Source organism: Lipophrys pholis (assembly GCF_963383615.2).
Source record: "Lipophrys pholis genome assembly, chromosome: 7".
Taxonomy (NCBI): Eukaryota; Metazoa; Chordata; class Actinopteri; order Blenniiformes; family Blenniidae; genus Lipophrys; species Lipophrys pholis.
In genome coordinates, this window is record NC_137638.1 from 6,231,575 (window position 1) to 6,259,433 (window position 27,859).

The 27,859-nt window shown below is 43.0% G+C and overlaps 2 protein-coding genes across 15 annotated transcripts; one reads left to right on the plus strand and one right to left on the minus strand.

Annotated features, from left to right (window-relative positions):
• Window positions 1-22,268, plus strand: rufy3 (RUN and FYVE domain containing 3). Of its 12 annotated transcripts, none has more exons than XR_013935457.1 (19): window positions 87-569; window positions 7,845-8,018; window positions 8,162-8,279; window positions 9,369-9,470; window positions 9,561-9,684; window positions 10,809-10,873; window positions 11,125-11,190; window positions 11,280-11,349; window positions 11,507-11,596; window positions 12,024-12,107; window positions 12,325-12,492; window positions 13,958-14,055; window positions 16,067-16,186; window positions 17,835-17,973; window positions 18,061-18,107; window positions 18,591-18,618; window positions 19,590-19,667; window positions 19,774-20,023; window positions 20,510-20,821. XR_013935457.1 is itself a non-coding variant. In XM_080466885.1 (18 exons), exons 1-18 carry the CDS (start codon window positions 296-298, stop codon window positions 19,915-19,917), a joined length of 1,986 nt encoding a protein of 661 aa, XP_080323011.1. In that variant the 5' UTR covers window positions 1-295; the 3' UTR covers window positions 19,918-22,073. The 12 variants fall into 12 exon arrangements, 8 of the variants coding, with proteins under 8 accessions (XP_080323011.1, XP_080323013.1, XP_080323007.1 ...); XR_013935458.1 differs by having other exon boundaries at window positions 18,064-18,107; XR_013935460.1 differs by having other exon boundaries at window positions 11,507-11,608; window positions 20,510-20,820.
• Window positions 21,512-27,505, minus strand: grsf1 (G-rich RNA sequence binding factor 1). 3 transcript variants are annotated; one of them, XM_080466889.1, is made up of 11 exons: window positions 27,278-27,480; window positions 27,075-27,193; window positions 25,553-25,697; window positions 25,325-25,480; window positions 24,452-24,586; window positions 23,597-23,735; window positions 23,372-23,517; window positions 22,732-22,811; window positions 22,515-22,650; window positions 22,020-22,071; window positions 21,512-21,588 (listed from the first exon to the last, which is right to left on the minus strand). In XM_080466889.1, exons 1-11 carry the CDS (start codon window positions 27,282-27,284, stop codon window positions 21,585-21,587), a joined length of 1,119 nt encoding a protein of 372 aa, XP_080323015.1. In that variant the 5' UTR covers window positions 27,285-27,480; the 3' UTR covers window positions 21,512-21,584. The 3 variants fall into 3 exon arrangements, 2 of the variants coding, with proteins under 2 accessions (XP_080323015.1, XP_080323014.1); XR_013935461.1 differs by having other exon boundaries at window positions 21,513-21,588; window positions 21,937-22,071; window positions 27,075-27,505; XM_080466888.1 differs by having other exon boundaries at window positions 21,513-21,588; window positions 27,075-27,505.
• Between the last annotated feature and the right edge of the window lie 354 nt (window positions 27,506-27,859).

Here is a 27,859-nt window from a genome sequence, read left to right on the forward strand (position 1 = left end):
AGTGAGTATAGTCTCTGGTCACGTCGTGGGACCCGCTGGGTCGCTGACACAGCACGTAAAAACTGGAGCTAAGCATGCTAATAGGCAGCTGTTTCCGGGTCAGCAGAGGGCTGTGGAGGACAGGCCGAAAGGTGGAGTGATTTACCGGGGAAAAACGCTTCCGATCGGGCGGCTGACGACTCCGTGCAGACGTCCCGCCTCACCGCCCACAGCGCGGTAGCTTAGCCCGCACGCGCAGCTAACCCAGAGCCCTCCTCCCGGTCACATGAAGCGCATCTGACCGGAGCGGAGGAGGATGGCTGAGCGGGACGTGTCGCCCGGAGCGGAGCATCCGCAGACGGAACATGCGGAAAGTTCTGGGAGGCAGAACTCCTCGGACGAGAACGGACACGTCGACAGTCCGGACGAGACTCTGTCCCCGACCTCGGTGATTTACTTCAAAGAGGCGCTGAGCTCGACCAGCGTGCGCTTCGGGACGGCGGGCTCCCTGCCGCCCGGCTCCCTGCAGCCCGCCGCCCCGCTCCGGCGGTACGACTTCCACATCGAGAGGGTCGAGTCCAGGAGGAGAAGTAAGTGCTGGGGAAACTTTCTAAAAGTCACATTTCAGTCTTTAGCACGGTTCGTTTGTCAAACTGCCGAAGACACTGATCGTAACGCAGCTGGTGGCGTGTTAAGCTAACTTTGAGTAACTCCACACAGTCTGCGTTATAAATTAAAAATGAGCTTTAAACTTGTGTGTTTTGGAGAATTGACAGATAAAAAGCAGGTCTGTATGGAGTTTCTGTGTCAGCTCATGTATGTTTTTTTTATTTTATTTACTTTGTACTGAGTCAAGCGTTGTTTTGACAACCTCGTTTGTTTACGTTTTTTTTAGCTGGAAGCGAACAATCAGTCACAACTGGAATAAAGCAAACAACCGATATTCTCCAGAAGTTACCAGTACATTTTCTCCTATGTATTCCTGTAGGACTGCACAAAATATCGGCGATTTATCGATGTTACAATGCACAATAAACTGCGATATTTCTTAGTATGTCCTGTGTATTGACTTGACTTCCACTTTAAGATAGTGAGAGGTTTATTAGTCACATTTATTCATGATTATCTAGATAAGACTTACGATTTGATTCTTGATTTTGATTTGTTTCTTAACTAAAGGCCAGCTTTGATTATGTGAAAGCCCCTGATAATATTATTATAGACTATTGGTTGTCAAAATGTGCCCTCAAAGACAGAAATTTGAATAAGTTCATAAAAAGTTGGCAATATTTTGTAATTGAGTTCAGCATTACTACATATTATTTTAGGTTCTGTTCAGGGCCTTAGCCAGAGTTTCAGAAATACTGAGATCCACCACTCTTTATCCCAAGTAGGACCGAAATGAAGACCAAAACTCAATTAAAATTGAAACATTTAAAACTAGTGATTTCAGTATATGTTGTGAATATGTGTGTGTGAATCCATTCATAAAACCACCACTACATAGTTTCAAGGGGAAAAAACTATTTTTTTTGCGTTTTTGTTTCAGAAAAGTTTTGCATTTACGCTGCAATGTTCTGAAAATAATGCCCTATAGTGCTGGAACGATGGAGTTAGTATGTCAGGCCACGAGTTGGTTGTTTTTGTAATGCATCCACATTGCTGCAGAGAACATCACACGAAACATTAACAATGGCGAGTGCACAGACATTCATATGGACACACGACAAAGTTAGATTGTTATTCGGGGTGACTGTCAACTATGAAATTACCAGTCCCAGGAGAATATGGACTGGGAGACATGACACTCTGAAGGCAAACATTGTTGTTATTGTCCATTTGGCGGTGATGCGTTTCCAGAAAGTGCCGTTTTCGCCTGTTTACATGGCAGTGGAGCACGATTGTTTTTGAAAAGTTCCACCTTAGTATCCATTTTCAAAACCTTGCTTTTTCAGTGGCTCCGGGCACCGTTGTCACGAACACAGAGCATTGTAACTGTAAGCTGCTTCGCCTTGTTTGCGTCTGACTCTGAATATAGTTTTGTTTTTCAATCTGACCTATAATAACTGTTTGTTGAAGTTAGTTCACCATATGAGAATGTGCCACCCACTGACATTAAACTACACCTTGGGTTTGAGTGCGAAACAGACTTCAAAAAAGTCTTTTACTCTTCATATTATAAGGCCACAGGGAATTCTAGATTTTTTAGGTGGGTGGTACTATTTCAGAGGAATTATTGTTTTTCCCAGCGAGACTATATCTCTGGTTTGGTCTGGGAGCGTCTTGCGATCAACCCAGAAGAGCTGGAGGAAGTTGCAGATGACAGAGATGTCTAGGCTTGTTTTTTCTCGATACCGCCGCCGTGACCCCATACGGACGAAGCGGAAAAGAAGATGGATGGATGAATGAAATCGCTGTTATGGATAATAAGAAAATCTTTTTGTACCTTATGATAGCTCTTTCATTAATCAAAGTAGTCCAAGCTAAGCCATAGATGAGCATGTATGACAGACTTTAATACAAGACGGGCAACAAAGGCTGTGATTGGTCCAGTCAATACTCAGTTTGTATTATGCTAGGGTTGTAGTACCGGAGACTGGTCTTGAGGCTACGTTTTCAAGGACTTTAAGGTTTCGGCAACTTAAAGTCTTGGTTTGCTCTTTAGATGCTCTGGGATTGGTCTGGACTCAGTGTTGGGTTAGGCGGTCTTGACTACAACACTAACGTTTGCCACAGAGTCGTTCTTCCAACATATGTTGAAAAAGAATTGCAAGTTGAAAGCATCTATTTTTTGTGCCAAACCATATAACATTTTACAACTGAGGATTGAATAAAATTGACCATTGTACTACAGTATATCTAGAAAACTTGAAACACTAACCAGGAAACGTCTTGACTGGTCTTATGGGTGAAGGCTTCATCGTGCCAACACGGCGAAGTCTCACACTCGCATTCACTCCGACGGGGAAATTAAACTCACCCTTTATCCCCGAATGCATGTCTTTGGACTTTGGGATGAAGCCATATTACCTGGAGAAAACCCACTCGCACTCAAAGAGAAAATTACATCTCCATAGTGAAAGGACCAGACAATACTCCAACCAGTGTGAGGTGTGAGTGCTACATGCTTGATGCCAAACCAACATAAATCTACAACAGAAGAGTTTGGAGGTTAAAAAGTAGATTTAAATTCAATCTTCACCTCTAAGCTGCTGGAAAGTTTTCATACATCAAAAAACAAATGGGACAACAAATAAAGACTCTTATCACCTGAAACACATGATGATGCCTGGTCTGAACGGGCCCAGAGATACAGCAGCCACGACACCACTGTGCAGCTCACAGTTTGTAGTATTTATTTATTTTTCCTTTATAACATTTTAAAATGAGGTAAAATATAAAGCAGTCCTGTCATTGCCGTTGATGTCCATTCATTGTGATGTACTGAAGTTAACAAGCTAACCAGCGAGCCTCAGCATGTCCTGTCCTGTAAATCCAGCGTCTAGGCTGTCCTCAGGCCAGGAAAAATGTCAGATTGAATAAAAAACACAAGTCTGGAGGTGTTGGGAAATTTTGTATTTTTAAATCAGGACAGTGAGATCTGCCTTTATATTTAATTCATCCTTCAAGATTATCACGTCCAACAACTGATAAGTCTAAATATCTGAAGGCGTGAAAACAAATCAAAAGTAAACGGACAGTCTCATACAGGCTGTACTGACCTACTTCCTCTCTACTGTCGGTGTCCACCACACTGGGGTATGAAGCTGTCCGCTTGGTGTGATGTGAGTCACAAGTTTCACCTTGTTTTTGTTTTTTTGGGTGAGCCATTTGCACAAGGAACAAGCCAATTTGTAGTTTAGTTGACAAAAGATGAGATTTCTGATGTGGACATTTTCTGCTTGTCAGGCTTGTGTGTCTGATCCTTACAGAATCGATAGTGAATGACTGTTCTAACTAGTGTTTGAACTGGAGCGTCATGATACTAAGTAAATATGCAATAATGTTTTCTGGTATTGCAATAACACTTAGATCTGCAATTACTCCAAGCAGTTTTTGTGTGCGTTTGGGTTCCCATCAGAGGAAGAGCAGGTGTCGGATCTGTTGTATTTTCCCTCTTTTTCTTGATTTATGTGTGTCTGAGAGCTCTAATTTATGCTTATCAAATGAGACATCAATCAATAAAAAGTTCTCATTTAGGCCAAAACCGCCCCTCAAGACGCTCCAATGTGGCCCGCCAACCCACCAAGCAATTTGAAAAAATGTCAAAGAGAATGTAGATTTTTTTTTTTAAAAAACAGACTTAATTTCTTTAGAGTAGTGGACACAACACAACGCTGAGATGTGATGCTGCCATAAAAGCTCGCCACGCGGTTGCTATCAAACCAGCCTCAAAGCGATGCTGAGTTTACAAACGCATCCATAATGCAACGGCTATAGGAGAAGGTTTTCAGACAATTTACACCAGAAGTTGTCATTTTGTTTGGTTTTGTGAAAATATTTGTCTGTGCCACGACCAAGAAAAACTTGGATTTAAAGATTATGGTGCTATTTTACCGTTCGGGAAATTGGGCTGAATGTGGTCCATCAACTAAAATGAGTTTGACACCCCTGATTTAGTTAGTCACGCAGTTTATTTATTTTCAATGGATTATTCACTATTGGATGCAATTTTCCTTCTTATTGAAAAGTTTGTCGTCTTTAAACATGATTGATTGCAGTTTAGCCAGTCTGTGAAAAACCCCCCTTACAGATTGCTCATAGGTTTCAGATCATCAAACAAATTAAAAACCAAAGATTGCCTAGCTGTTTAGCTCTATGTAAAAACGGAATTGCTCCCTAAACCTAATAAGTGGTTGTGTCTCTTCCTCCAGTCATGTGTTTGAGAGAAACTGCTCCATAGAGATGTGAGAAAGTCATTACCAGCTATCACAGTGTGTTAACATCCAATCACCGATACACGATCATGTTGTGTAGCTGTGGTGGTTGAAGTTGGTGTAACTAACAGTACAGTGTCTATATAATTAATATAAAGCTCTTCCATTAATGTGATTTATTTATTTTTCTCTCTGCCAGTAATCAAGATATTTTCAGACAATGTTTATCTTATCTGGTAGCGAAACCTTTTAGATTTCTGATGCTGTGGGTGTTTCACTGCCGCAGCTCTGTGCTGGAGGTGATGCTCCACAGACAGACGAGTCCTCGCGCTGTATCATTAGCTTCAGTTGGCCACTCAGGGGACCATCATCACCACCTCTTCCTCCCTCCCTCCCTCCCTCCCTCCTTTTTGCACCATCTGCTCACGTGACCATGTGTTGCTGTCGCCACAGTGCTGCTGTCAGCCATCTTGGTCGACACCCTCCCAGTGCATTCACTGCAGTCGCGCAGGCCGCCCAATCAGAGCGGGCAGGAGGAGGGCTGTGATCCTTCAGTGCTGCGCTCACTCTGTTGCATTTTAAGTACCAGCCTGACCCCCCCTCCCAACCGATCCTCCTCACTCCTTCCAGTCTGTACAAAAGGGATAACAAGAGGTTGAAGAGGAGGAGGAGGAGGAGGAAAGTGGGGAGGGCAGCCCTTCTCAAGACTAGCAGTTGTAGCAAGGAAGAGAAGAGGATGCAAGCCTAAAGAAGAGCAAAAACCAGCAGCAGCCTCTTCTAGCACCTGCTGAGGGCCTTCTCCATCCTGGCCTTTTGTTCTTCCTGGCTCCTGTTTTGATGCTCTTTTCATCCTCTGATTCTCTCCTCGATTTACCGGAACAAAAGCTGCTACAGCTTTTTTTTTTTCTTTTTCTCCTCCTCCTCCTTCCCCCCTCGGGCCGTGTTGGTTTGTGCCTGGCAAAAGCTGAGTCATCATGTCTGATCTGACGCCCCAGAGCGAAACCCCGACTCCCACCACAGACAAGATCACCCAGGCCGCCCGGGAGACCATCTATCTGTGCAACTTTCGCGTGTCCGTCGACGGCGAGTGGCTGTGCCTGCGCGAGCTCAATGACATCTCGCTTACCCCGGACCCGGAGCCGGCACACGAAGGTAACGCCGGCAGCCGCGACTCCGAGGACGGGGAGGGGGAAATTGGGATGTGGGTGACAGGGCGTGGTGGGGAGCCAGAAATCCCTTCAAAGTGGCATGTTTTCCCCCCGGTGAACCGTGGTAACGTGGGCGATCGTCAAGCTGTGTCATGATGGATGTCGGGTGCAACGCTTTGACGTGTCTGAGAGTCGCACGGCAGCATGACGTTGCTTGTAAATAAGCTGCCAGCGGGCAAAAAAAAAAAAAAAAAAAAGCACCCAGGAAGTGTTGAGTCTTACATCTCATCTTAAAAAAAAAAATCACTCAGCATGAAGAATATAGTTCTATGTAATGACTTTACTTCTACTCACATCAAATTAAACCGGATGCTAAAGAATTCACACATTTCCATCCATCAGTAAACGCTTCCCAAGTTCTAGAGGTGCATGTGAGCAGTTATTTATCGGTTTCAACTGGATGGTAAACACATTCTGTTTGTCCCGTGTTGCCACGCCTTCTCTCGGCACCGAGCAGACCTATTGGCTGCTCCACGGTGCTTCTCAGGAAGGAGGCAGCTGAGACTTTTTTCACTGCACACCAGCGACGAATGCACACATTTCTGTTTTGTCATGCTAACGTGCAGTCCCTCACTGCTAGCGTGACAACCAGACCCACCACTTTGTTTCTTATCAGGAATGCTTGACGATGACTTGCTTTTCATATCTCATAGCTGATACTAAAAAATAAAAGGCATTGCAGGTGTTTTAAAACAGTGGTTCCCAACCTTTTTCTTGAGGGACCCATATTTCTTTCCATCGTAAACCGAGATGCCTCTCATCTCAAGTTGAAATATATTAATAATATATAGGAACGCTGCAGCCCAACATAAAACTGTAGAGGTCACCCTCTAAAAGCCCTTCGGTTTTAAATGCAAATATTAATAATGAATCGGCACAGAGATGTACAGACTGTTCATAATGATATTGTCAAACTCTTTTTTTTTTTTTTTTTTTTTTAATGGTTCTATGGATATTTAAATTCTTGGCACACGAAAAGCTTAGCTCTGTCTTATAACGGTAGAAATAAGACATCAAATTAACTGTAAAGACTAAATATTAAACATATTTTTATTTGTATTGAGGGTAACTGTTTAAAGGTGGAACTTTGAGGGTGATGGAGTAAGAGTGCCCTGCTGAGGATAATGGAGAAAAGGTGCTATGTTTAGAGAAAAGGCACTCGTGCTTGCTCATGGGGGTTTGTTGGGTTTGTCTCTGTTAAAAGCACCTAGATATGACTGTGGTGCTAAATAAAGTTGAATTGAATTGTGTTGAGGGTGATGGTGTGAGGTCGGCCCATCAAGGCTAATGTTTACAGCAAAAATGATCGGCTCAGCGTAACAGAGAAAATACGCTATCGACAGCGTATAAGCTACATCAAGGGTGATGCAGTGAAGGTGCAACTTTGAGGGTAGACTAGTCATAGTCACTAGTGATCATGCTTAAAGTGAGGTTCACGAGTTACCATTCAACATTAAATCCTTTTTTTTTAAATGCTAAATTTAAAAGAAATTCCTTTTGATAAAACTTGGTTTGAGTTTTAAGTTTGATAAGTAAGAACTATTTTATGTGATTTTTGTTTCAACCTTGTGAATTCCTAAAATCACAGTTTAACACCGTCAGAGTTTATTTTGTTTTGGATTATTTGCTTGTTTCACTTCCTGGAAACTACTCAAGTTGTTGCTATTTTCGATGTTTCTTAGTTTAGCTCTTGAGCGAGCTCCAGTTGACAAGCTGTGGCCTGTGTCGGCACAATGACGGATAATGAATGAATGTCCCTGTGTTTTCTCTTCTCTTTCAGATCCCAAGGATCCTATTGCAATCGAGAGACTTAACTTGATGAACATGGCCAAACTGAGCATCAAGGGCCTGATCGAGTCCGCTCTCAACCTCGGACGCACACTCGACTCGGACTATGCACCTCTCCAGCAGTTCTTCGTCGTAATGGAGCACTGTCTGAAACACGGCTTAAAAAGTACGATTAGACTCGTCGTTCGCTCGTTACTGTCTTGTCATAGCTTCTTATGGTCTATTCAGACCACTTTTAGTCCCAGCTTACACAAAGTCAGGGTTTATGTTCACAAGTTCGATTCATGAACACCGTGTGTCCTCCATCAGCTAAGAAGACCTTCCTGGGGCAGAACAAGTCGTTCTGGGGGGCGTTGGAGCTGGTGGAGAAGCTGACGCCGGAGGCCGGAGAGATCACTGCCAGTGTAAAAGATCTTCCTGGCCTGAAGTGAGTGCTTATATTCCGTATGTGCGACAAAGATTCAGTCCTTTCCAATGCAACGTATGATGAGGTTGTGTAATACCACATTGCACCAGAAGGTGGTGTAGAGAGTGACAAAGCGTCAAGCTTACATCAAGAGAAAGGGACAACCAGCAGCTGGTCGAGGGAACAGAAAAAATGGCGATGGATAAAATGTCGGGGAACTTGTAATAGCGAACTGTTGAAACTCTGAAAGAATGGATGTTGCAGATGGTGAGCGCTGCTGCCACCCAGTGCATGAAAGTGGTATTGCCTATTTCACTCTGGCAACATATGTTTAGGATTGAAGGGAGACGGTGTTTACTGGACTTTCTGTCTCTGCCTCGTCTCATATGAACATTGCAAACAAATTGTGGGACTGTGGAACTTATGCTGGTAGATGAGAGAACACAGAGTGGCAGCAGCACTTTGCAGCTTGCAACGAAACCCAAACGGACTAAAAAGAGGCAGAATGGACAATACTTTGACTCTCAATACTCGCAACTAACAAGAAAATAGAATTGCCAGAATTGTTCAGTCACGTAATCATTCCTTCTCCATTGGATGTCTCTAAGCTTTAGGGACTAGGCTACGATCTTCTCTGACTTTGTTTTTGTTTTGTTTTTGCACCGATGTGATGCTTTTATTAGTATTTCGTAGTAATTGTGTCGGCAAACGTCTTTACGAACGCTAACAAACACTTCACATATTTATATTTGTGCTGCTGCAACTGAACCTGCTCAAGCCCTTCAAATTGTAGTCGGGATATTTGGAACTTTCACTTGAACTTCTGAGTTTTGTTTGATGTCCAACTTTGACTTTTCACATTTGTGGATTGTACTCGGCCTTCAAAAACAATAAAATAGTGTTGAGTTGTACTACAGAAATGTTAATAATCAACTTAATCGAATGGATCCCTCATTGGCTTTTTGTTAAGAATATCTGAATAATGCTAACAAAAGAATTGGCTTCCAAAAAAGTTGAATTGATTTCTCTTTACAGTTGAAGTGTTTTTTTTTCTATTGTCAGTGCAGGTTTAGTTGTGTTTTAATAAATGACTCTTGTGTTTGATCACAGAACTCCTCTGGGAAGAGGGCGTGCCTGGTTACGACTGGCTTTAATGCAGAAGAAGCTGTCTGACTACATGAAGACCATCATCAACAGAAAGGACCTGCTCAGGTGGGCTTTGCTTTTAGGATCGGTCTTGTAAATCCAGATGTAAAAATATCCACTAAAACGTCTGCTTCTCGCCGTGTATTCTGTCTGTAGTGAATTCTACGAGCCGAACGCGCTGATGATGGAGGAAGAGGGCGCCGTCATCGCCGGGCTGCTCGTCGGACTAAACGTCATCGATGCCAATCTGTGCATGAAGGGCGAGGACTTGGACTCGCAGGTAATCCTGCCTCCACTCACAGCGGCTCAAACGCACATGGTTTGTTGGTTTGAACAATAATGAGCTAGAGCGAAGCTCCAGAGTGTGATCATGCTCCCAAATACAGAAGATCCAACATATTGTTATAGCATCCTGTAGCAATCACTAGTGTAGTCACTGTTTTCTTCCCATTAAAGGTACGATCACCACTTTCACGCCCGCGAGAGGCTCGAATCCGGCCCAACAAACAACCAAGCAAATTGAAAACATTTCAAAGAAAAAAAACATAGATTTGTTTTTTTTTTTTTTAAACAAATGTTGTAAGTGCAGCAGACGACTAAGTTTAGAGGCATTTCACTGTATTTCGCACCAGAAGGTGGTTTCATTAAAATTGGCTTCATGTTGAGATTGTTGTAATTTTCTGTAGTAATTGTTTGGTTTCGTGAAACTACAGACATTTTCATCATGTATTCTCTGCGCCACGACAAAAACAATTTAAAGTAAAAATTTAAAGGACATTATGGCATCATTTCACTGGTCCGGCCCACTCAAGATTAGATTGGGCCGTATATGGCCCCTCAACTAAAATGTGTTTGACACCACTGATTTAGTGAGCTTATCAAGAAGTATAGTTTAATTTATCATCATTCTTACATTTGTCATTGTCCTCTCCTGCTTGGATTGGGTTCGCTAGAAGGCGAGACACACATTTCATGAGCTACAAAGTTTGAAAGGGCATGGGCTAATTCATTATCTCCACAGGAATGTTTGGCACTATGTTGTACGCCACACATACAGGCGCGATTCAGAGCAGATACTGTTTGTTTTCAGCGAGCGTGTCCTCACTTCAGCTATAGTCTCCAAAACTATTAATTATCTTTATTTCCCTAAATATACGCCTTTGAAATTAGTGCACTTGACTGCACAGAAATGCAGGTGAATTCGACTGTAGTGATCGGCTTTGGTTTGGCCTGCTTTTCTCAGGTTTGTGGAGAGACAATAGTAATATGACTCGTAACAGAGCCAAAACCACTTCCTCCGCAGTCACTGTCAGCCAAAACACAGACGTCAAGAAAGGTTACGTCACCTTTGAGACTTGTATGTTGCGTCTTTCGTTGTATTTGATGTGGTTTCGTTTGTTGCAGGTTGGGGTGATTGATTTCTCCATGTACCTCAAAGACGGCGGACACAGTAGCAAGAGTGCAGAGGGGTGAGTGACGTTCCCTGACGTTTAACCACTTCCTGGTGCGGGGTCCCACAGGGAAGTGTCTCAGTGTTCTAAAAGGTTTTTTTTTTTAAATGACATTCAACTAATCAAAAGTACCAGAAATAGAGGCTAGATAAGGAGTTAGAAAGCTGTTTAGCTGAATACATCAGCGGAATAAGTAAAAGTATTAGAAATGATTGATTTCCTGATTGATCGGTGACACTCAGCTCGACTTTCTCTTCCTGCCGTTTCAGTGACGGTCAGATCACAGCCATCCTCGATCAGAAGAACTACGTCGAGGAGCTGAACAGACATTTAAGGTTTGACAAGAAATCAGTTTCTTCGCTGTCTTTTTTTTTTTTTTAAATCTTGACTAATTAACTAACTTTATGTGTTTATTTGCTTATAGCGCTTCAGTAAATAACCTCCAGGCCAAGGTGGACGCTCTGGAAAAGTCCAACACAAAGTTGACAGAAGAGGTGAGTCTTTCAAGTCGTTTTTCGTTTCCTCACAACAGTTTTTCTTTAAAAAAAAAAAAAATGAAATAAAATAAGTAGCAGTAGTTTTCATGCTGAAGAATTCACCCACAGGGAGTTTCTTTTTGTTTACGGAGCTGTTGTGTTTGACTCTCTGCAGCTCGCAGTGGCAAATAACAGGATCATTACTCTACAAGAAGATGTGGAGAGAGTAAAGGAAGAGAGCTCGTATCAGTTAGAGGCCAGGAAGGTGAGCACAAATGTAAGATAATGATTAACAACAAATTACTTTCGGCTCAATTTAAAATGGTCACTTATCTCTAAAAAGTTATTTATTTTTACTTCAACTTATAAGAGTTGTGATCTGCTCTTAAGACTATTTTCCAGTACCACTGAGATATTCATGACTGACGATATGTGGAAACATTTTTACAATATCTAAGTGTTATCCTGATTGCTCTATGGGCTGATTTTCATAAACCTGTTTTACGATAAATGGATTCCACCCTTTTGTTCCATTTACACCAAACTTCTAGAGGTGTGACTTGGTTTTTGTCAGATATTCTTTTCTTATTTCCAGGTCACAATAATCACCAAAGGGTTTTCACATCAGCATGTTTGCCTTTTAGAATGTCTACTAACGTCTAATAAAAAACCCTCATTCCTGTTTCCCTCAGGCGTCACGAAGTGACTCGGCAGCAGACGGATCAGCACTGGTGGAAACACGCAAGCAGCTCAAAGAGGAAACTTTGCTTCGATTGGTAGGAAAACGTGTTTAGAGTCAGTGAATCAAACATACCGAGTCCCTCCATCGTCCCCCTTATCACATTCATCCAAAGCTAAAGCACGACCCCCCCCCCCTAACCAAAAAAAAAAGCCCTATGCTTTTGACTATAATTCCATTTATAATAAATAGGGGATTTACTGAAGGCAGCACATAGTCTGCTCGTTGAAGCTGAAGCTGCGGCGTCTGTGCAGGACGTGGAGAAAGAGCTGGAGGTGCAGATCGGGATGAAGCAGGAGATGGAGATGTCCATGAAGATGCTGGAGAAGGACATCTGTGAGAAGCAGGACGCTCTGGTGGAGCTCCGACAGCAGCTGGAGGACCTCCGGTCCATCAACCAACAGCTCAGCCACAAGTCACAGGTCGGCTGATCCTTCACTTCTGCGTTCCTCTTTCCTGTTGTGTCTGCGAGTCAGCGAAGCTCTGGAAATACTTAAAATCATGCCGCACTGAAGGCAGCCATGTCGGGGGGGAAAAACAAAACTCCTCCATGCTGCACTGAGTTTGCTCTTTGAATACTGATCTAACGGAGGCTGGGTTTATACTGCTTTCACTCCACAACTCGGGGAGAATCCCTGAACGGGAATCCTCAGGAGCATCAGTCTTCATGACCAGCTGTTGATTTCTACCTCAATCAAACGCAACCAGCAGAAGAGTTTCACCTGAACCTGCACCACCTCCTCACATCTATAATGAAGGTCTTCACAGCTTTGCGGCTTCCACCTCTTTTTATTTTTTTTATTTTGTTTGTGGCTACAAGATGATTGCTTCCAAATATTTTGGATTTCTCAGAAAAACAGCAGAGAGAATTTGAACCAGAGAAGCCAGTGTCTAGCAAACCCCCCCCCCCCCCCCTTTTTTTTGTGTTATTGTAAATATCTTAAAAGCAATCCTCAACATTATTGCATTTTGTCAAATTTTAACAGCACATAAATAAACACTGAGTATTCACTGTGATGTTACCTCGCTGATAAGAACTGACCTCTTCCTGGTCTCACATGATGATCTCCAGGCATGCGGGATATTATATTTTGTACACAGGAATTCAGAAAGTCTAATCTACGACCAGATCATTTTTGATGAACATGCTGAAATTTCCTAAAATTTCAAAAAGCCTGCCTCAAACGAATGTTTTGAAAAAATCACCCTCATGACTTGACACTAATACTAGATTTTACATGTGCATAATGTGTATCTTCTGAAGTGGTCTGCGCCAGGCTCACAAGAGGCTCACAAGAGGCTCCAATCTGAACCAAACCAGCAAGCAAATTGTAAAAATTTTAAAGAAAAACATTGATTTATTTATGTTTTAAGAGTAGTGGACACAACGCTGAGAGTCGAGCTGAGATGTCAGTGATGCAGCCACGAAATCCAGCAAACTAGCATTACTCTCAAAGCCATGCCGTCAGGATGAGTGTGTAAAAGAAAAAAATAGAAATGCAACGTTAATGCAACAGCTGGAGGATTTTTCTTGACGTTTCACTGTATTTTGCACCACAGGGGTTCATTTAAAATTGGCCTTGTGTTGAGATTGTAGTTATTTTCTGCAGTCATTTTTTGGTTTTCGTGAAAATCTAGACTTTTTCCGTCACGTATACTCTCATCACGATCAGGAAAAACTTCAAAGTTTACATTTAAAGGTTATTATGGCTATATTTTACCCCTTCTGGCCCACTCAAGATGAAATTTCATCTGTTTGTGGCCCATGAAATGAAAATGTGTCTCCTGTCACCCCGTGAGGATCCTTGATGGTTTGCTCCGAGTTCTGCCGCAGGTTTTCTCACTCTGGCGTGTCTGTGCTCAAACTGAACGGATCTCTGTCCTCAGAGCGCCGACGCCGGCTCCAAACACAAGAGCGAAGCCATCGCTCGCTTGGAGGAGAAGATCAACCAGATGTCAGGAACCATCAAACACCTGGAGACCAGGTGAGGACCCCTGATTGACAAGTCTTCCGGCTGAAGCAGCCGACCACTCACTGCAATGTTTCTCCTCTCTCCACTCCCATTACCATACTTTTCCCCCCCTTCATGTGTTTCTGTTGTTTTTCTTTTGGGACCAGTGAGAAACACATGGCCAAGCAGGCCAGAAACCTCAGCTCGGCTGCAGGGAAGCTGCTCCAGCAGCAGCAGTAGCTCCAGGCTCTCTCACAAACCTGACCACCGTGCAAACCCCCCGATTAATCCCAAAAGATAACCAAACTTTAGGATCTTCTCTTTTCTGTACGCGCTCCTTTTTGTTGTCGAAAAAATAAAACCCATGTTCCCACAACCTCCCGCAGTGGCTCTCCAGCATCTTTAGCTTTCCGGCAGGACGTTAACCCCACTTCTACTTTGGTTTCTCCTGAAATGCTTCTCGGTGAAGGCAGAGCGAGTAAAGTGCCAACAAACCTGAACACCTGCTGTAACGTTCCAAAGAATTCGACCGCACGCCGGAGACTCTTCTCCAATATTTCTAATCAACAAAGACTGAGAGGATAGAAAAACAAAAAAAAACAAGCTCAAATCGAGGGACCGAGATCCGAAGGTTTGTTGCCATTTAACGATGTAGTGTGAAAAGCAAGGTGAAGCAAGAGGGAATTAATTTATTAATTTTGAAATGTGTGTGAACATAACATTGGTGTAAACTGTAGTACTCATTAGGCTAATAAAACGATGAATAAACAACCTGCTTCATCTTCTTTGGCTAAAGTTCGTCTTGTCGGTGTTGTGCAAGTTACGGAAAATGTAAGCGTTGACACAATATTGTCCAGCGAAAACACCAAACTGTCGACATGACAGCCGGGGCTCGGAGCTACTGGAAATGCAGCTTTTTAAAAAACAATTACCAAGGTGGAACTTTTTGGAAAAACACCCCGTCTCAGTGGTAAATGAGTAGAAATGCAACTTTTTGAAATGCGCCCCGTCTCCATGGAAACGGGGGAAATGCAACTTTTTGAAACACACTCCATCTCCATGGAAATGAGGGAAACTGAACTTTTTGAAAACACTTTGATTCTGTCTCTGTATAGTCATAATAATCGCCTATGACGAACGAGTACCTGACTACTTCACTAATTTTCTACTGGTCGGGTAATTTAATTGCCATTTATTTTCTACAAATTAACAAGAAAACCTGTCGAACTAGTGATGTATGTTTACGGCTTCCTTGTTTGTTTTACAGAAAGAAGTTAATGTATATCGTTGTTCCACAAATATTCCCAGATAGTTCACTATGTTAATGCCATGTTCGAGTTTCACTGCTTAGATTTGAACTTTATTTACTCTCAGAATCAGTCGAGGACGAATGGTACCCGACTTGTCGGCTAAGGATTTTCATTAGTAAATTTTACTTCTGCACATGCTCAGTAGATGGACAATAACATCAGTGTTTCCTCCAGAGTGTCATGACTCCCAGTCCAGATTCTGTTGGGACTTTGTGATTTTTATAGTTGGCAGTCACCGTATTAACAAGCCAACTTTGTCGTCTGTCCATACGAATGTCCGTGTGCTTCTATTATTCATGTTTACAGCGTTTATAGCATATTTCTTTCTGCATATGTGTAGAAAACACTAACAATCGACAGCGCCAACTCGTGACCTGGCGTGCCGAATACATCGTTTTCGAAATGTTTGCCGTGCAAACGTGAAACATTTCTGAAACGAAAACACCAAAACGATGCGTTTTCGCTTGAAATGTTGTGGTTTTATTTCACTAAATGCATCTTTAAAAAGCAGAGGAGTGGAAAAAAAACTAATGAAATGAGAGGAACGTTCCTAATTTCGTAATCCTATCTAGTGCCTAACTCATAATACAGGAAGTTGTTACTGAAAAAACACAATCCCAAAACTGGTTCGTGTGGAGTTTCACTCTTTACGTTAGTTTTTTTTTTTTGTTATTTTGATTTATTTTTTGTTGTTTTCCCATAAGTTTCTGTTAACCCGCTCACCCTCAAACCAGATGCAAACAGGCCGAGAGGGAGCGGGATCTGGCTCTGGAGGCCAACCGGCTCTTCAAACAGGACTTTGGAGACAAAATCGAGAGTCTGCAGGTGGAGGCGGAGCAGCTGCGTAAACACAGGTGAGGCTCGGCTAAAATGATGTCAGATGGGCCCCGAGGATGGAGACGTTTTAGGCTACTGCTCGATCTTCTGTCATTAGGCCATAGATAGACTAGTCCTTGTTTACTTTGAGCCACATGCTTTATTCTTACTCTACTCTTTCAACTTTAGATTTCATTATTTTAGGTTGTTTAGACTTTTTTTTTAGAAGAAGTGAGCCTGTTCAATTGGATTATACTTCGGATTAGCGATTAACTACTCTGTTAATCTTTAGTTTAATGCTCCTGGTGATTGTACTTGAGCTTCGAAAATCTTTATGACTCCTGTTTAGATGTGAAGATCATCCCACTGATCAAAACATGCAAGTGTGATAAACTTTGTTGGTTATATTTGCCACTTTATGCAACAACTCCCAAAGATAACAGGAGCTCCGACTGGCTGGTACCAACAATAGTTGAAGAATTGAGAGACAAAAATGCATCAACTCTCTGTTGTTGTTGTCCCCCTCCCCCCCACACTTTTTATTTTTTTATTTTTTTTCCAATAAACAACAAGAGAAACATACAAAGAAAACAAGAAAAAAAAATCTTTTAAAAAACAAAAGAAGTGGAAACATGCTGTGGTAATTTTAGGAGATGATGTTTTAATACATTGTAACTTAGTTTTGCCTGAAAAAAAAATAATATTTTCCCTCTTCATAATGGCGCTTCTCCATTATCCAAACAAAATTGTCACACATCAAGCCAGTACAATATAAACACGAGTTATTATTACTGAAAATAAGAAATTAAATTACAAATATAACTGCACCCAACAAATAGTGTTTCGACAGACTCCCTCACAGTGCAAAAAGCTCAGCGAATCCACGCGCACACAGGAGTCTACTATACCTGGTGCTAATGTGCTAACAAAACAATCCACACTGCCATAAAAAGGAAATGTGTCATACACGAGTTAAACTAGAAAACATCCCCACAGTGCAAAGGTGAAGTTCTAAAGTGCTGCCCATCTACGATTCTACCGCATGCTGCAAGGACATGTTCTTGAGTGAGCTGAAAGCATACACAACAAAATGTCCACAAGTTTCCCTGGAAAACACCCCCATAGTGCAAACGAAGTGTCTCAGAGCAAAGTGCGTCCTATCATCATGCATGCATCAACTTACATGAATGGTGAGTTGACATGATCTTGAGTGGGCAGAAAAAGGACATTGCCATTAACTAATTCCCTGGAAAACGCCCCCACAGTGGAAACATAACTTCAAAAAATTCTCCCTGTTTACATGCGTGCACGAGTTCACCTTTTCTCATGGAGATGAAATAGGATCTTGAGGGCGCAGAACAGAGGACACAATGCAAAAGTTTGTGATAAAAACTCCTGCAGTGCAAGAAAAGGAAACGGTCTGTCACGTTAGTGTTTTTAATCGTTTTTTTTTATATTGAGGGATTAAAGCTCAAATCATTCAGAGTCCAGCAAAAAGCCACAAACTTTGCAGTCCTCCATATTGTTAAATAATCTCTTGATCAGCGTCATCCACTGGTCGGATTAAAGATGGACGTGACCGAGATACGTGTCCAAACTTCTTGGATCAAACATGCCTCATAGAACAATTGAACTGTTTTTTTTTTTCCTTTTGCGATTGTGTTTTAACGCGCTGGTGTGATTCAGATCCAATCTGGAGTACGAGCTGAGGAAAGAGCGCGACCGGAGGAGCGAGCCTCAGATCAGCGAGCCTCAGATCAGCGCTCCGCACAAACAGCCCAGCGCTCCTCAGAGGGAGAGGAAACCTCCGGAGAGCCGCCCCACGGTAAACCGCACGGAAATACACTGCGGGCAAAAGTCCACGTCCAGCGTTACACTTCTGATATCGTGTGTGTGTGTCGCTTTTCTCCAGCAGCTCGTCCCCGAACACATCCAGAGTGGAGAGCCGAGCTCCAGCCTGTGAGTCCATTTTAGAGAATTTAGTTTGTGGAAGATGGTGAAATCTGTGTGATTCTGGCAAGAGCGATAGCACTGTTATTTGGATTAAATTCCCCAAATCAACATAAATGTCAGGTTAATTGCCCTGATTCTGAAATTCTGAAATTCTATTGGCTATGGAAATTATAACTCTTGCTTGCTGTAAATGTCTTTGGGAAAAAAAAAAAAGGAAGAATGATAGAGAGACAGAGAATGCTTCTTTCCTGTAATTATTTCTTTTCGTCAATATTTCTCCTCAAACATCAAAATGAGAGACTGATGTAAAAAGTAGTTTTCTCTCTGGCGCCCCCCAGTGGACCCCCCCCGCCCCACACTTTTGAGCCCCACTGCCAGAGACGTTACATCGCATGTTGGAGATCTTTTGAAATGATAAAAATTGAGCCTGAAGAAGCAAATATGACAAAAAATAAAGCTAACCTTGTGTCTCTTCTCTCATTTTTGAAGGTCTTTGTCGCGTCATGAAGACGAGCAGGTGAGCATGATTTAAAAAAAAAAAAAAAAAAATCTAAAGAATCTAAATTAAAACTGAATGAAAAGATGTGCTCGCCATGTCTGCTTGGAAATGGATTTTAGCTGCTCCACTGTGGAATTTTCTCAACTTTTCCTGTAGTCGGGACAGAAAACAGACGTTTTTTTCTTTTCGGGTCCCTTTTATCTGTTCAATCTAGTTCAGGGGTGTCAAACGTACGGCCCGCCAGTGGGTTCAGTCCGGCCCGCGGGATAAATATGCATTAATAAAGAATTATTTATTTTTTTTAAGAAAAAAAAAAAAAAAAAAAAAAGTGTATATATTTAGTAAAAGGGACAATTCATTTCATATAAAGATTTTTATAATTTACTTCTTCTTCTTTGCACTAATACAAAGAAAAAAAGTGGACTTATTGTTAGTTCTATGTAATTTTGGAATGAGTTTACTGGTCCGGCCCCCTTGAGATCCGATTAAGTTGTATGCGGCCCCAAGACCAAAATGAGTTTGACACCCCTGATCTAGTTGGTAAACACTGAATACTTGATTACAGTGTGGTTTGCGAAACTGTATATGTGCCAATTCACTGTTCACTGCTTTCTTTGTGTGACTCAATGCACCATCGGGCGGTTACAAACCAGTATTGCAAGAATAAACAAGCTGAAACGTTATTGATACAGACGGCACAAACTGATGTTTTACTTAAATAAGAAGCGGCGTTGGCGGCATATAAGCTGCTCGCACTCATAAGTCGCCAGTCCAGATGCAGGTCCGTGAGTTTTAAAGTCCTTCAAACTTTATCAGAAATGTGCAGATTTAAATCTGTCCACAATTTAGTGGTAAAAAAAGATGGAGTGCGTTTCTGCAGGAGGGAGCTGAAGTGTTTTCCCATGTAACTCACCAGAGATCACATCCGGAGGCTTTTCTTCTGCAGCAACAAACAGAAAACTGAGCTGAACGTGTGATTTTGTCTCCAGGACGACACGTTGGCGGCGACCGCTCAACCTTCCATGTGCTCGATGTGCGAAGAGAGCGACTCCCTCCTGAGAGCGAAGGTACGAACAACTAGTTGAGGTCCGGTTTGCTTTAACGACTTTGCGGGGAAAACGGCACGCCGCCGCCGCTCAGAAGTTCATTCTCTCCCCCCCTTCCTTTTTCCAGAAACGCTGCAAGAACTGCGGTGAGGTTTTCTGCGAGAGCTGCGTGTCCAGAGAGCTGCCGCTGCCCTCCTCCATCCTGCCCGAGACCGTGTGCACATCCTGCTACTCCCAGCTGCTACAGAGCTACGCTTCCACCCCGACATGAGCCGCGTGCACCAGACGGGCCTCTTCCTTCGGACCGGGGGGCGATTCCAGTCCAACGCCACAGAGGACGTTTCTCCTTCGTTTGGCTTTTTCTTAACGCTTAAAAGGTAAAAACAGGGAAAACTCTGGACTGGATTGAGCATCAGGTGGTCAGAAATGTGATCTTTGATGTAATTTAGTCACGGATTATGCCAAAAATGTGGATGTCATTTGTTATGCAGGATGGCATTATAACCAAAACCAAGGTATATTTATGGATGTATATACAAAAGACGGGACTATGAGGCTCCCATTATATCCCGTTTCTTCTGGTTTAGTCTTTTTCTCACTCACTCCGGCTGTCAACACTTTTGTCTGAGTTCGCTCCAAATGCTGATTTGCCAGAAATAAAATATATCAGATTTGCACATCAAGAAATCAACTCAATAAACGTTCAAAGTACTCCACATCGTTGGTTAATTTTAACACGTTAGATTTTGCACGCATTAAAGAAATGAGTCCGGTGTGAGCTGGTGCACTTTAAGTGAGGTTTGTTGTTTCTCTTTGCTGCTGCCGCGACTCCCCGTGCTAAGCTAAGCTAATTTACTGTGCAGGGAAGCTCACAAACCTCTTCAAAGTTTCCAAGGTGGACTAACCGGAGACGCCAACGGACCCTTCTCGGATGTTCTGCTGGATATTTCTTCACTCAGTTTGTATAATGTCGCAGTATTGGAGGGTGAAGTTTTCTCACATATTTGGCTCATTTCTGCTTTGGATTAGTTCGGAGCAGAGTTTTAGTTTTTTTAGGCGCGCTGCTCTGAGCCGAGCTGTTTTTGTTTTACATGTGCTGAGGAAACTCCTGGGGAAGCAAATTATTTTGTGAGATGAGAATGCTTCTTGAATCAACAATAAACGGATCTGATTTTACTTCTGCAAGTCTGTTGTTTTCAGGAGAAGCATGAAGCGCGTTTTGATAAGTCACGGCTCGATTGTGGAAAATACTCTTTAACATTGAATTGTTGCAAACCAGCTTGTTAAATCGTGTAATACCAATTTGTACCACAAGGTGGTGTTGTGAGTCCATGTGGTTTTGTGTCAACTTAATTGTAGATTATAGGCAACATTTAGTTCTGCTATTGGATAATTAACCGTTTATTAATTTTTTTTAATTCATTCCAGACAAAGTACACATGCACAAAAAGAAAATTGATTTTAAATAAAACTTCTGTATACACTAAAATCTATATCCAAGTATACCCCCCACCAGTTTAGACATACTTGGGAAGCAGGAAATTAAGTTTTACTTTCTACCCAAGTCATAATATGTAGATGAAGTCATGAATGCCATGTCTTTTCTATAATAAGTTGCAGTTTTACATTTATATCTTTTAATATCAGAATGTGGTGGAGAAATGTACTGATATTAAGCAGCTATCGGTCTTGTAGTACCAATTTATTCCACAAGATGGTGCAATTAGTCTGGCATTAAAACAAAACTGATTCTGACATGAATTCAAAATGTACAGAGGCTTTTTGCAACAGCTAGAAATGAGAAACTGGCTCACTTATACCACCAACAACCTCCATATAAAATCTATTAAATGAAGACAACAAAACTGTTCATCACAAATTTTTATTGTTGGATGTCGGGCGGATGTTTAAATATTCAAATCCTTTGTGCGCTGGGTTTCACCTGCAGGAGACGCAACGAAAAGTCAGCTGTTAATGATTGCACGAAACAAAAACAGAAAAACATTCGGTCTTAATTGTTTCAGGATCACTGCTCCATCCATAGGTGCAAAAAAGATAGAAAAGGTTTTTACACAAAAACTGTGTACCCACTTATTTCTATGTTACAAGAATAACTTTTCAGTGGTATATAAATTTAATAAAATGCTCCTGCTGCTTCTTATAAAGGACAAACTATTACAGAGGTCAACAGCCTTTTAAACTGGGTGCCAGATTGAAATTCTCTTGTGAGCGAGTGAAATGCCAAACCAGCTAGTTCGAGTCTGTCCATTCATGTAATACCACAACCTACCACAAGATGGGGGTAGTGAGTCACTGTATTGACTCTTTGAGCTCAAACATTAATAGATGTGGATAGGATTTGGCGGTTCTCACTTTCCGTCATGGTCTGGTGCAGAGTTCAGGAATAACTCGATATATCTGTGACCTAAAAATACACAAAAAAAACCCAAGTTAAATAAATACAAACTGCAAAGATTATCTCAAAATGAAACCATGCTAAGAATCCAAAATCAAACGAAGGTATTTTACTTTATACATGAATGTGAACTTTATGATTAAGTCGTAAATTCTCCTTGTGCCACATTTGTTGTAATAAATATGCTTAATAAAGATTAACGTTTCAAACTGTGTGGCTTCAATTTATTGGTCAAACAGTCAGGAGGCGGAACTTCCTCATAGTTTCATAAAATTCTTGTCAAAAAACAAACGAGAAGCATGGATCTCAATGGAACAAGAGTAAAAGCGGCATTTTACTACAGAATTACACTAAAAACTAAAGTGTTGAACTGCCAGAAGTACAACTTCTGTAAAAAGACTGAGGTAAAGCTATGGCGTGTGGCGCTGCCCCCTGCTGGCATGCCTTCTCACCTATGTTCATTCTGTCTCGGGACATGGCGGCCAGGGCGTCGTGGTGACACCTGAAGTAAACGTCGGCCTCGCCGTTCGGCCTCCCGCTCGGGCCGCATTCCATCATGATCTTGGACAGGGTTAGAGGGGCGAAGAACTGCCAGAGGCGAGCGAACACGTTAAGAGATGGTGGAGGAAGATGATGGCAGGTGGAGGAAGACTCGGCGAGTGTCTTTACCTTCACGATGTCTTCGCCGGTGACCTGGAAGGGAAGTCCTCTCAGGTGGACGTAATGAACAGGCTTGCTCTCGGGAGCGGCTGATACAGAAATAAGAAATAAAAATAATATAATGACGCGAATACGGTTGAAATGTTACAGTAAAGTGATGAATAAGAGGTGGGAGGATGATAAGTCTGTTCATTAAAACAAAGACTTGGGTTGAAGTGTTGAGTGTCCATGAGAGGAAAGTCAAGCCAAGTCGGAGCATTTAGCAGCAACTCAAAACATCTTTGAATCTTTTCACATCAAACAGAGAATTTGGACGTAGAACTTGGTGTTGCTCTATTTTTTTTTCCCGTCTCAGATTACCGTTACCTGGCTGTTACCTGGATGGACGACTTGGTAGAATACAAATGGTCAGATTATGTTTGACATTTAAAAGACAAAACGGGGGGAAAAAAGACCACCTCAATATAAGACCACCTCGTGTTTTAACACTGATTTCTTGGAGCAAAGAAAAAAAAAAAAAAAAAAAAGTCCAATATTCGGATCAATACAGTCCAAATAAAATGTTTTAAGCTTCTGTACAAAGTGTGTGTCCTCGCAGCACCAAGTCACTGGATGAGCTGATAATCTAGTCAAATGAATTTCCAGGTACCGGAGTTGTAAGAGTCGATGGAGGCCGAGGCCGAGGCCGGCCTCCTGCTGCCAGCCGAAGAGAAACCCTGAGAGGAAGCTGAGCTCCTCATCCTCCTCAGGGCCGACTCAATAACGTCACGACTGCTGGGGAACAATTCAATGTATCTGCAGACGGAGACAGACGGCGAAGGTTAGCATCAAAGAGAGACGCTGAATAACGGACAGCGAGTGGGGGCGTCGGCACCTGTTCCCGATGAGCTCCCGGTCTCTCTGCAGAGCTTCGGCCACCTGTTCCTGGCTGGAAAACTCCACGAAGGCCTCGCCGGACCTTCTGCCCCTGGAGTCTTCCACGATGGTGACCCCGTTCTCCACGATGTCTAAACCTGAAGCACAGAGGGGGGAAACCGTCTTTTGCACGAAGGGGCCGTGAGAACTTAAAAAGTGAGGCCTCGTTCGTGGAAACACTCCCAGTCCATATCCTCCTGGACTCCTCAAACAATCCAGCTTGGTCGTCTGTCCATACGAATGTCCGTGTGCTCCCATTATTAATGTTTACAGCGTATTACAAAAACAATTAACAGCACCCACTAGTGTCCCAATATGAAAGCTACCGTATATTTCCTAATAGAAGAGCCTCCCTCCCTTTTCCAAAGATGTGGAGCGCCAAGAAAGAACAAACCTCACTACTTTAATAACATATTTATTCTTTTCAAGTTTTTTTATTCTTAATACCACTCCGCCTGGGGCTCGCCTCGCCATTTTTAGTGTTTCTGTGTAAAACGGGCATCGTTTTCAAAATGAAAAACTTTTCTAAAACTAAAATGCAAAAATGATATTGTCGTCCTACGTCACGCTGGGAGGTTTGTTGGTGTATCTTTACATTATTAAGAGCTTCATTCATGTGAACCGTTTACATTAAAAAAGTTTTTCACATTAGAAAACTTATTTAATTAGATGTTTTTATGCTTCAAAAACTTAAAACTAACTGATCACACGGACGAACAATCAGTGGAAACTGATTTATTTTTGAGGATCAAGTGTCACTTTATCTGGTGAAAGCGGCTGAACTTTGACCCGACGGAGCAAACTGGAGGTTCACCTGAAAAGAAGGCGCTGATGTCCTCCTCGCTGCAGGTGAACGGGATTCCTCTGAGCAGCACCACGAAGTCCTCCGGCGCAGTCTGGACGGCTTCCTTCAGGAGGGACTCGGCGTCAAAGTTTGTCACCTTGGACACTGAGACAACAACAACAACAACTGACTAAGCAAGCTTGTTGTGTTTCTTTAGATCAGTGGCGTCAAACTCATTTTACTTCAGAGGTCAACATGCAGCGTGAAACGGCTCTGAACCTATGTCTTCGTTTTAGTGCAACTAAATGTTAATATATATATATATATATATATATATATATATATATATAAGAAGTTCACATTTAATGAACTATACTTTCAAACACATGACAAACCTGAAATTTGATTAAAAGAACTGAAAATTTAACACTGTGCTTGAGTTCACCGTGTGCGTTACAACTTACAGATCATTAGATTTTTTTTATTCACTATTTCCATCTTCAAAGGCAGAAGACCACATGCAGCTGGAACTCAGAAATATAGTTGCTTAGTTCATATTGTGATCAGAATAACTTGTCAAGTTCTAGAAATCGTCTCTAATGTCGACACACTTCTACATCTGCGTAGTAACCCTGATCACGTGACCTGATTCGCAAAATAACACAGACTGAAGTGTGCCCCTGGTGGTCAAATGAATATATTGCAGGTAATGTCATATCTTACAGCAGGTACATTTCGTCTGTCTCGTGGGCCATATGTTTGACACCCCTCATTTAGAAACGACGGAGGAACATTGTCCTTGATCGTCGAGCATGCAGCCTTTGTTTCCTGCATCAAACTGCTTCTTTTTTTCTTCTTTTTTTTTAAACACCGTTTCAATCGTCCTGTTCACCAGAAGCACACCTTGAACGTATCGCGGCCCCATGTACTGCCGGTGCTTCTCCAGCGCCTTGCTCACGTCCTCCTCGTGCTCTATCTCGACGAAGGCTTGTCCCGACGGCCGGCCCTTCCTGTCCACGGTCAGATGGATCCCCTTCTCCCCCTCACGGATCCGACACTCTGAAAAAGCGCAAAGTCGTCAGTCTTTAACGCGTCGCCGTGTGACGGAATGCCGCCTCTTCACACCCTCACCTGAGAAGAAGTGCAGCAGGTCCTGGGCGGTGCAGGACCACGGCAGACCTTTCACCTGCACGACGTAGACCTCCTTGGGCTCCGGCTCCGACTGGGATTGATACGGCGGCAGTGGAGGGTATTCGCTGTCGCAGGGGGATTCTGTCTGGAAGGAGGAAGGACAAGCATGACTGATAAGAATGTCCATCTCGCAGTCAAAGCAGAATTCTCTCAGAAACAGGATGAATGCAAAAATCACAGGACGGCGATTTTCTAAATTGTTACGAGACTCAACATAGTGACCAGGAACCTACAAATCAAAAGCTCTGGATACTGATTAGAGTCGTGGGCGTACTCATTAAGGATTACTAAAAGGATGGAGTAAATCTGTATTCGAGTATGAATAATATTGCATATCTTGAAAAACGAATACTCCTAGCAGTACAAGTAACTTAAATACAACTTGTTTTACGGTAACCTGAGTATTTGTAATCGGTTACTTCCACCTGATAACCACAGCGGGACTCGAACCGGCTACCTCCGTGTCTACGCCGACATTACCCTCTCGAGGCAAGACTGCAGGCAGCGTGAACCATTTAATGTGAGTAAATAGAGAATCTTTTAGTTAATAAACGAACACTGAGCAAACATATAAAGCAACACTTTATTTAAATGCCTTTCCTTACCAGCAGGTGGCAGTAGGTAGCACATTAATATGGACCCTGTTGATTTAAGGGCCCGTTCACTTTCCCGTGTTTGACGCAGACCAGAGTTCTCCTTGTGGACTTTCTGGGAAAGTCTGTTTCGTTTGGGGAAATGTGAACGCACCCCGAACTCGGTTCTTGTATTTTTCAAGTGGAATCTGGTCCTTTTCAAATCACTGGTCTCTGTCCTCTTTCAAACGGGCGGGCTGAGGGTCGGGGGGACGTGACGTGGAGCGCAATGCAATTTGGGTGCGCGAATCTGAAAAAGACGCGGAGAAGAAAGCGGGACTCCTGTAACGTTTGTTTTCTCCTGGAAAATGGCTCGTGCACAGACGTGGAGTAGCGGGGAAGTGGCTCCTTGACAAGCGATCTTTCTAGTGGGTGGGGTGAGACGACGGGAGAGGATGTGATGTGCGCAATGCATTCTGGGTAGTAAACAAACAGCTCACCCCGCGAATCAGGAGAAGCAAAAGAAAAAGTTGGAAACTATCGTGAGGAAGAAGTAGTGAAAAAGGAGCTTATTGATATCTGGTCTGAAGACTTCATGTTGCGGTTGCTTGTGGCTACTCATAACTAGCCTTGCCACAGCGGGCTAAAGCGGCGGCTCTTCCGGTTTCGGTCTGGACCAATCAATGAGCCGTGTTTCTTCTTCACTTCCTCTCTGGTTAGTGTACGTGTCAGGCAACAGCGCCCCCAAACAAGCAGCTGTTGCCATTGCATGACATTTTACAGACGGTTGGGTCCGGTCTCAAAACTGAATGTGAACGCCACCCGAACCAAATGAAGGTCTCTCGGGTGGTCCTCGTCGGCCCAGCGGGGCTCCGGACCCCGGGACTCACCTTGGAACAGAAGAGGCGCTGACCGCTTGTCGCTGCGGGATGAAGTGCACCGAGGCCCCGCAGACAGACTGCCCGGCTCGCTGAGCTCCATGTCCGCTGGTGGAAGGGTCCGGAGCCGCCTGCGGTTCCGAGAGATGCAGTTGATGTGAGCTGTCTGACTGCGACGCACCGCCGCAGCACGAGCAGCAGGGACTTGACGTTACCGGACATGGCAGGCGCGTCCCGCCGGGAGCCAGAGCACCAGAGCCGGGGTGTTTCTCTCAGAAAAGCCGGTATTCGGAGAGCCAGAGGCGGACTGGCTGGGTGAGTTTGGCCGCTTTGGTGGGGCTAGTCTCGAGCCTTCTGCACTGTTTGGGGGTGAACACACTCACGTGGGGCAGTGACACTATCAAGGACACGAACGTTTCCTGGCGTCAAGTCAGCGTACCAGCAACCGCACTTCCGCTTTCAATGTAAAAGTCTGGTGAATGTGTCGTAAACTAGTGTTGATGTCAAGACCACCTAACCAGATACAAGACCACCTAACCCGAGACTGAGTCAAGACCAAAACCAGGGAATCCCAGGACCAAGACCATAAACTTGAAAATGTGCTCTTGAGAGCTGTCTGGATTACTACAACACTAGTTGTAACCATGGCAAGTTTTGTTTTTGAATAATTTTCTCTCTATTAATGAATAAGAAAGTGCAAATTACTTCTAATCCCTGAACAATTGATTCATTTTTTGTCTCCTTTTTCATTGATCACAACATGACCGAGTCAATTGTTTACGTCAGAGGTGGTTAAA

Excerpts from the sequence above, each read along its gene's own strand:
- rufy3 (XM_080466880.1), top strand. The coding sequence starts at position 296 with ATGGCTGAGCGGGACGTGTCGCCCGGAGCGGAGCATCCGCAGACGGAA. Across the intron at positions 17,974-18,060 it reads CTCCGGAGAGCCGCCCCACG|CAGCTCGTCCCCGAACACAT; the intron begins GTAAACCGCACG and ends GCTTTTCTCCAG. Across the intron at positions 19,668-19,773 it reads ACTCCCTCCTGAGAGCGAAG|AAACGCTGCAAGAACTGCGG; the intron begins GTACGAACAACT and ends TCCTTTTTCCAG.
- grsf1 (XM_080466888.1), bottom strand. The coding sequence starts at position 27,284 with ATGTCCGGTAACGTCAAGTCCCTGCTGCTCGTGCTGCGGCGGTGCGTC. Across the intron at positions 23,736-24,451 it reads CATCAGCGCCTTCTTTTCAG|GTTTAGACATCGTGGAGAAC; the intron begins GTGAACCTCCAG and ends TCTGTGCTTCAG. Across the intron at positions 22,651-22,731 it reads CCGGCGAAGACATCGTGAAG|TTCTTCGCCCCTCTAACCCT; the intron begins GTAAAGACACTC and ends CGCCTCTGGCAG.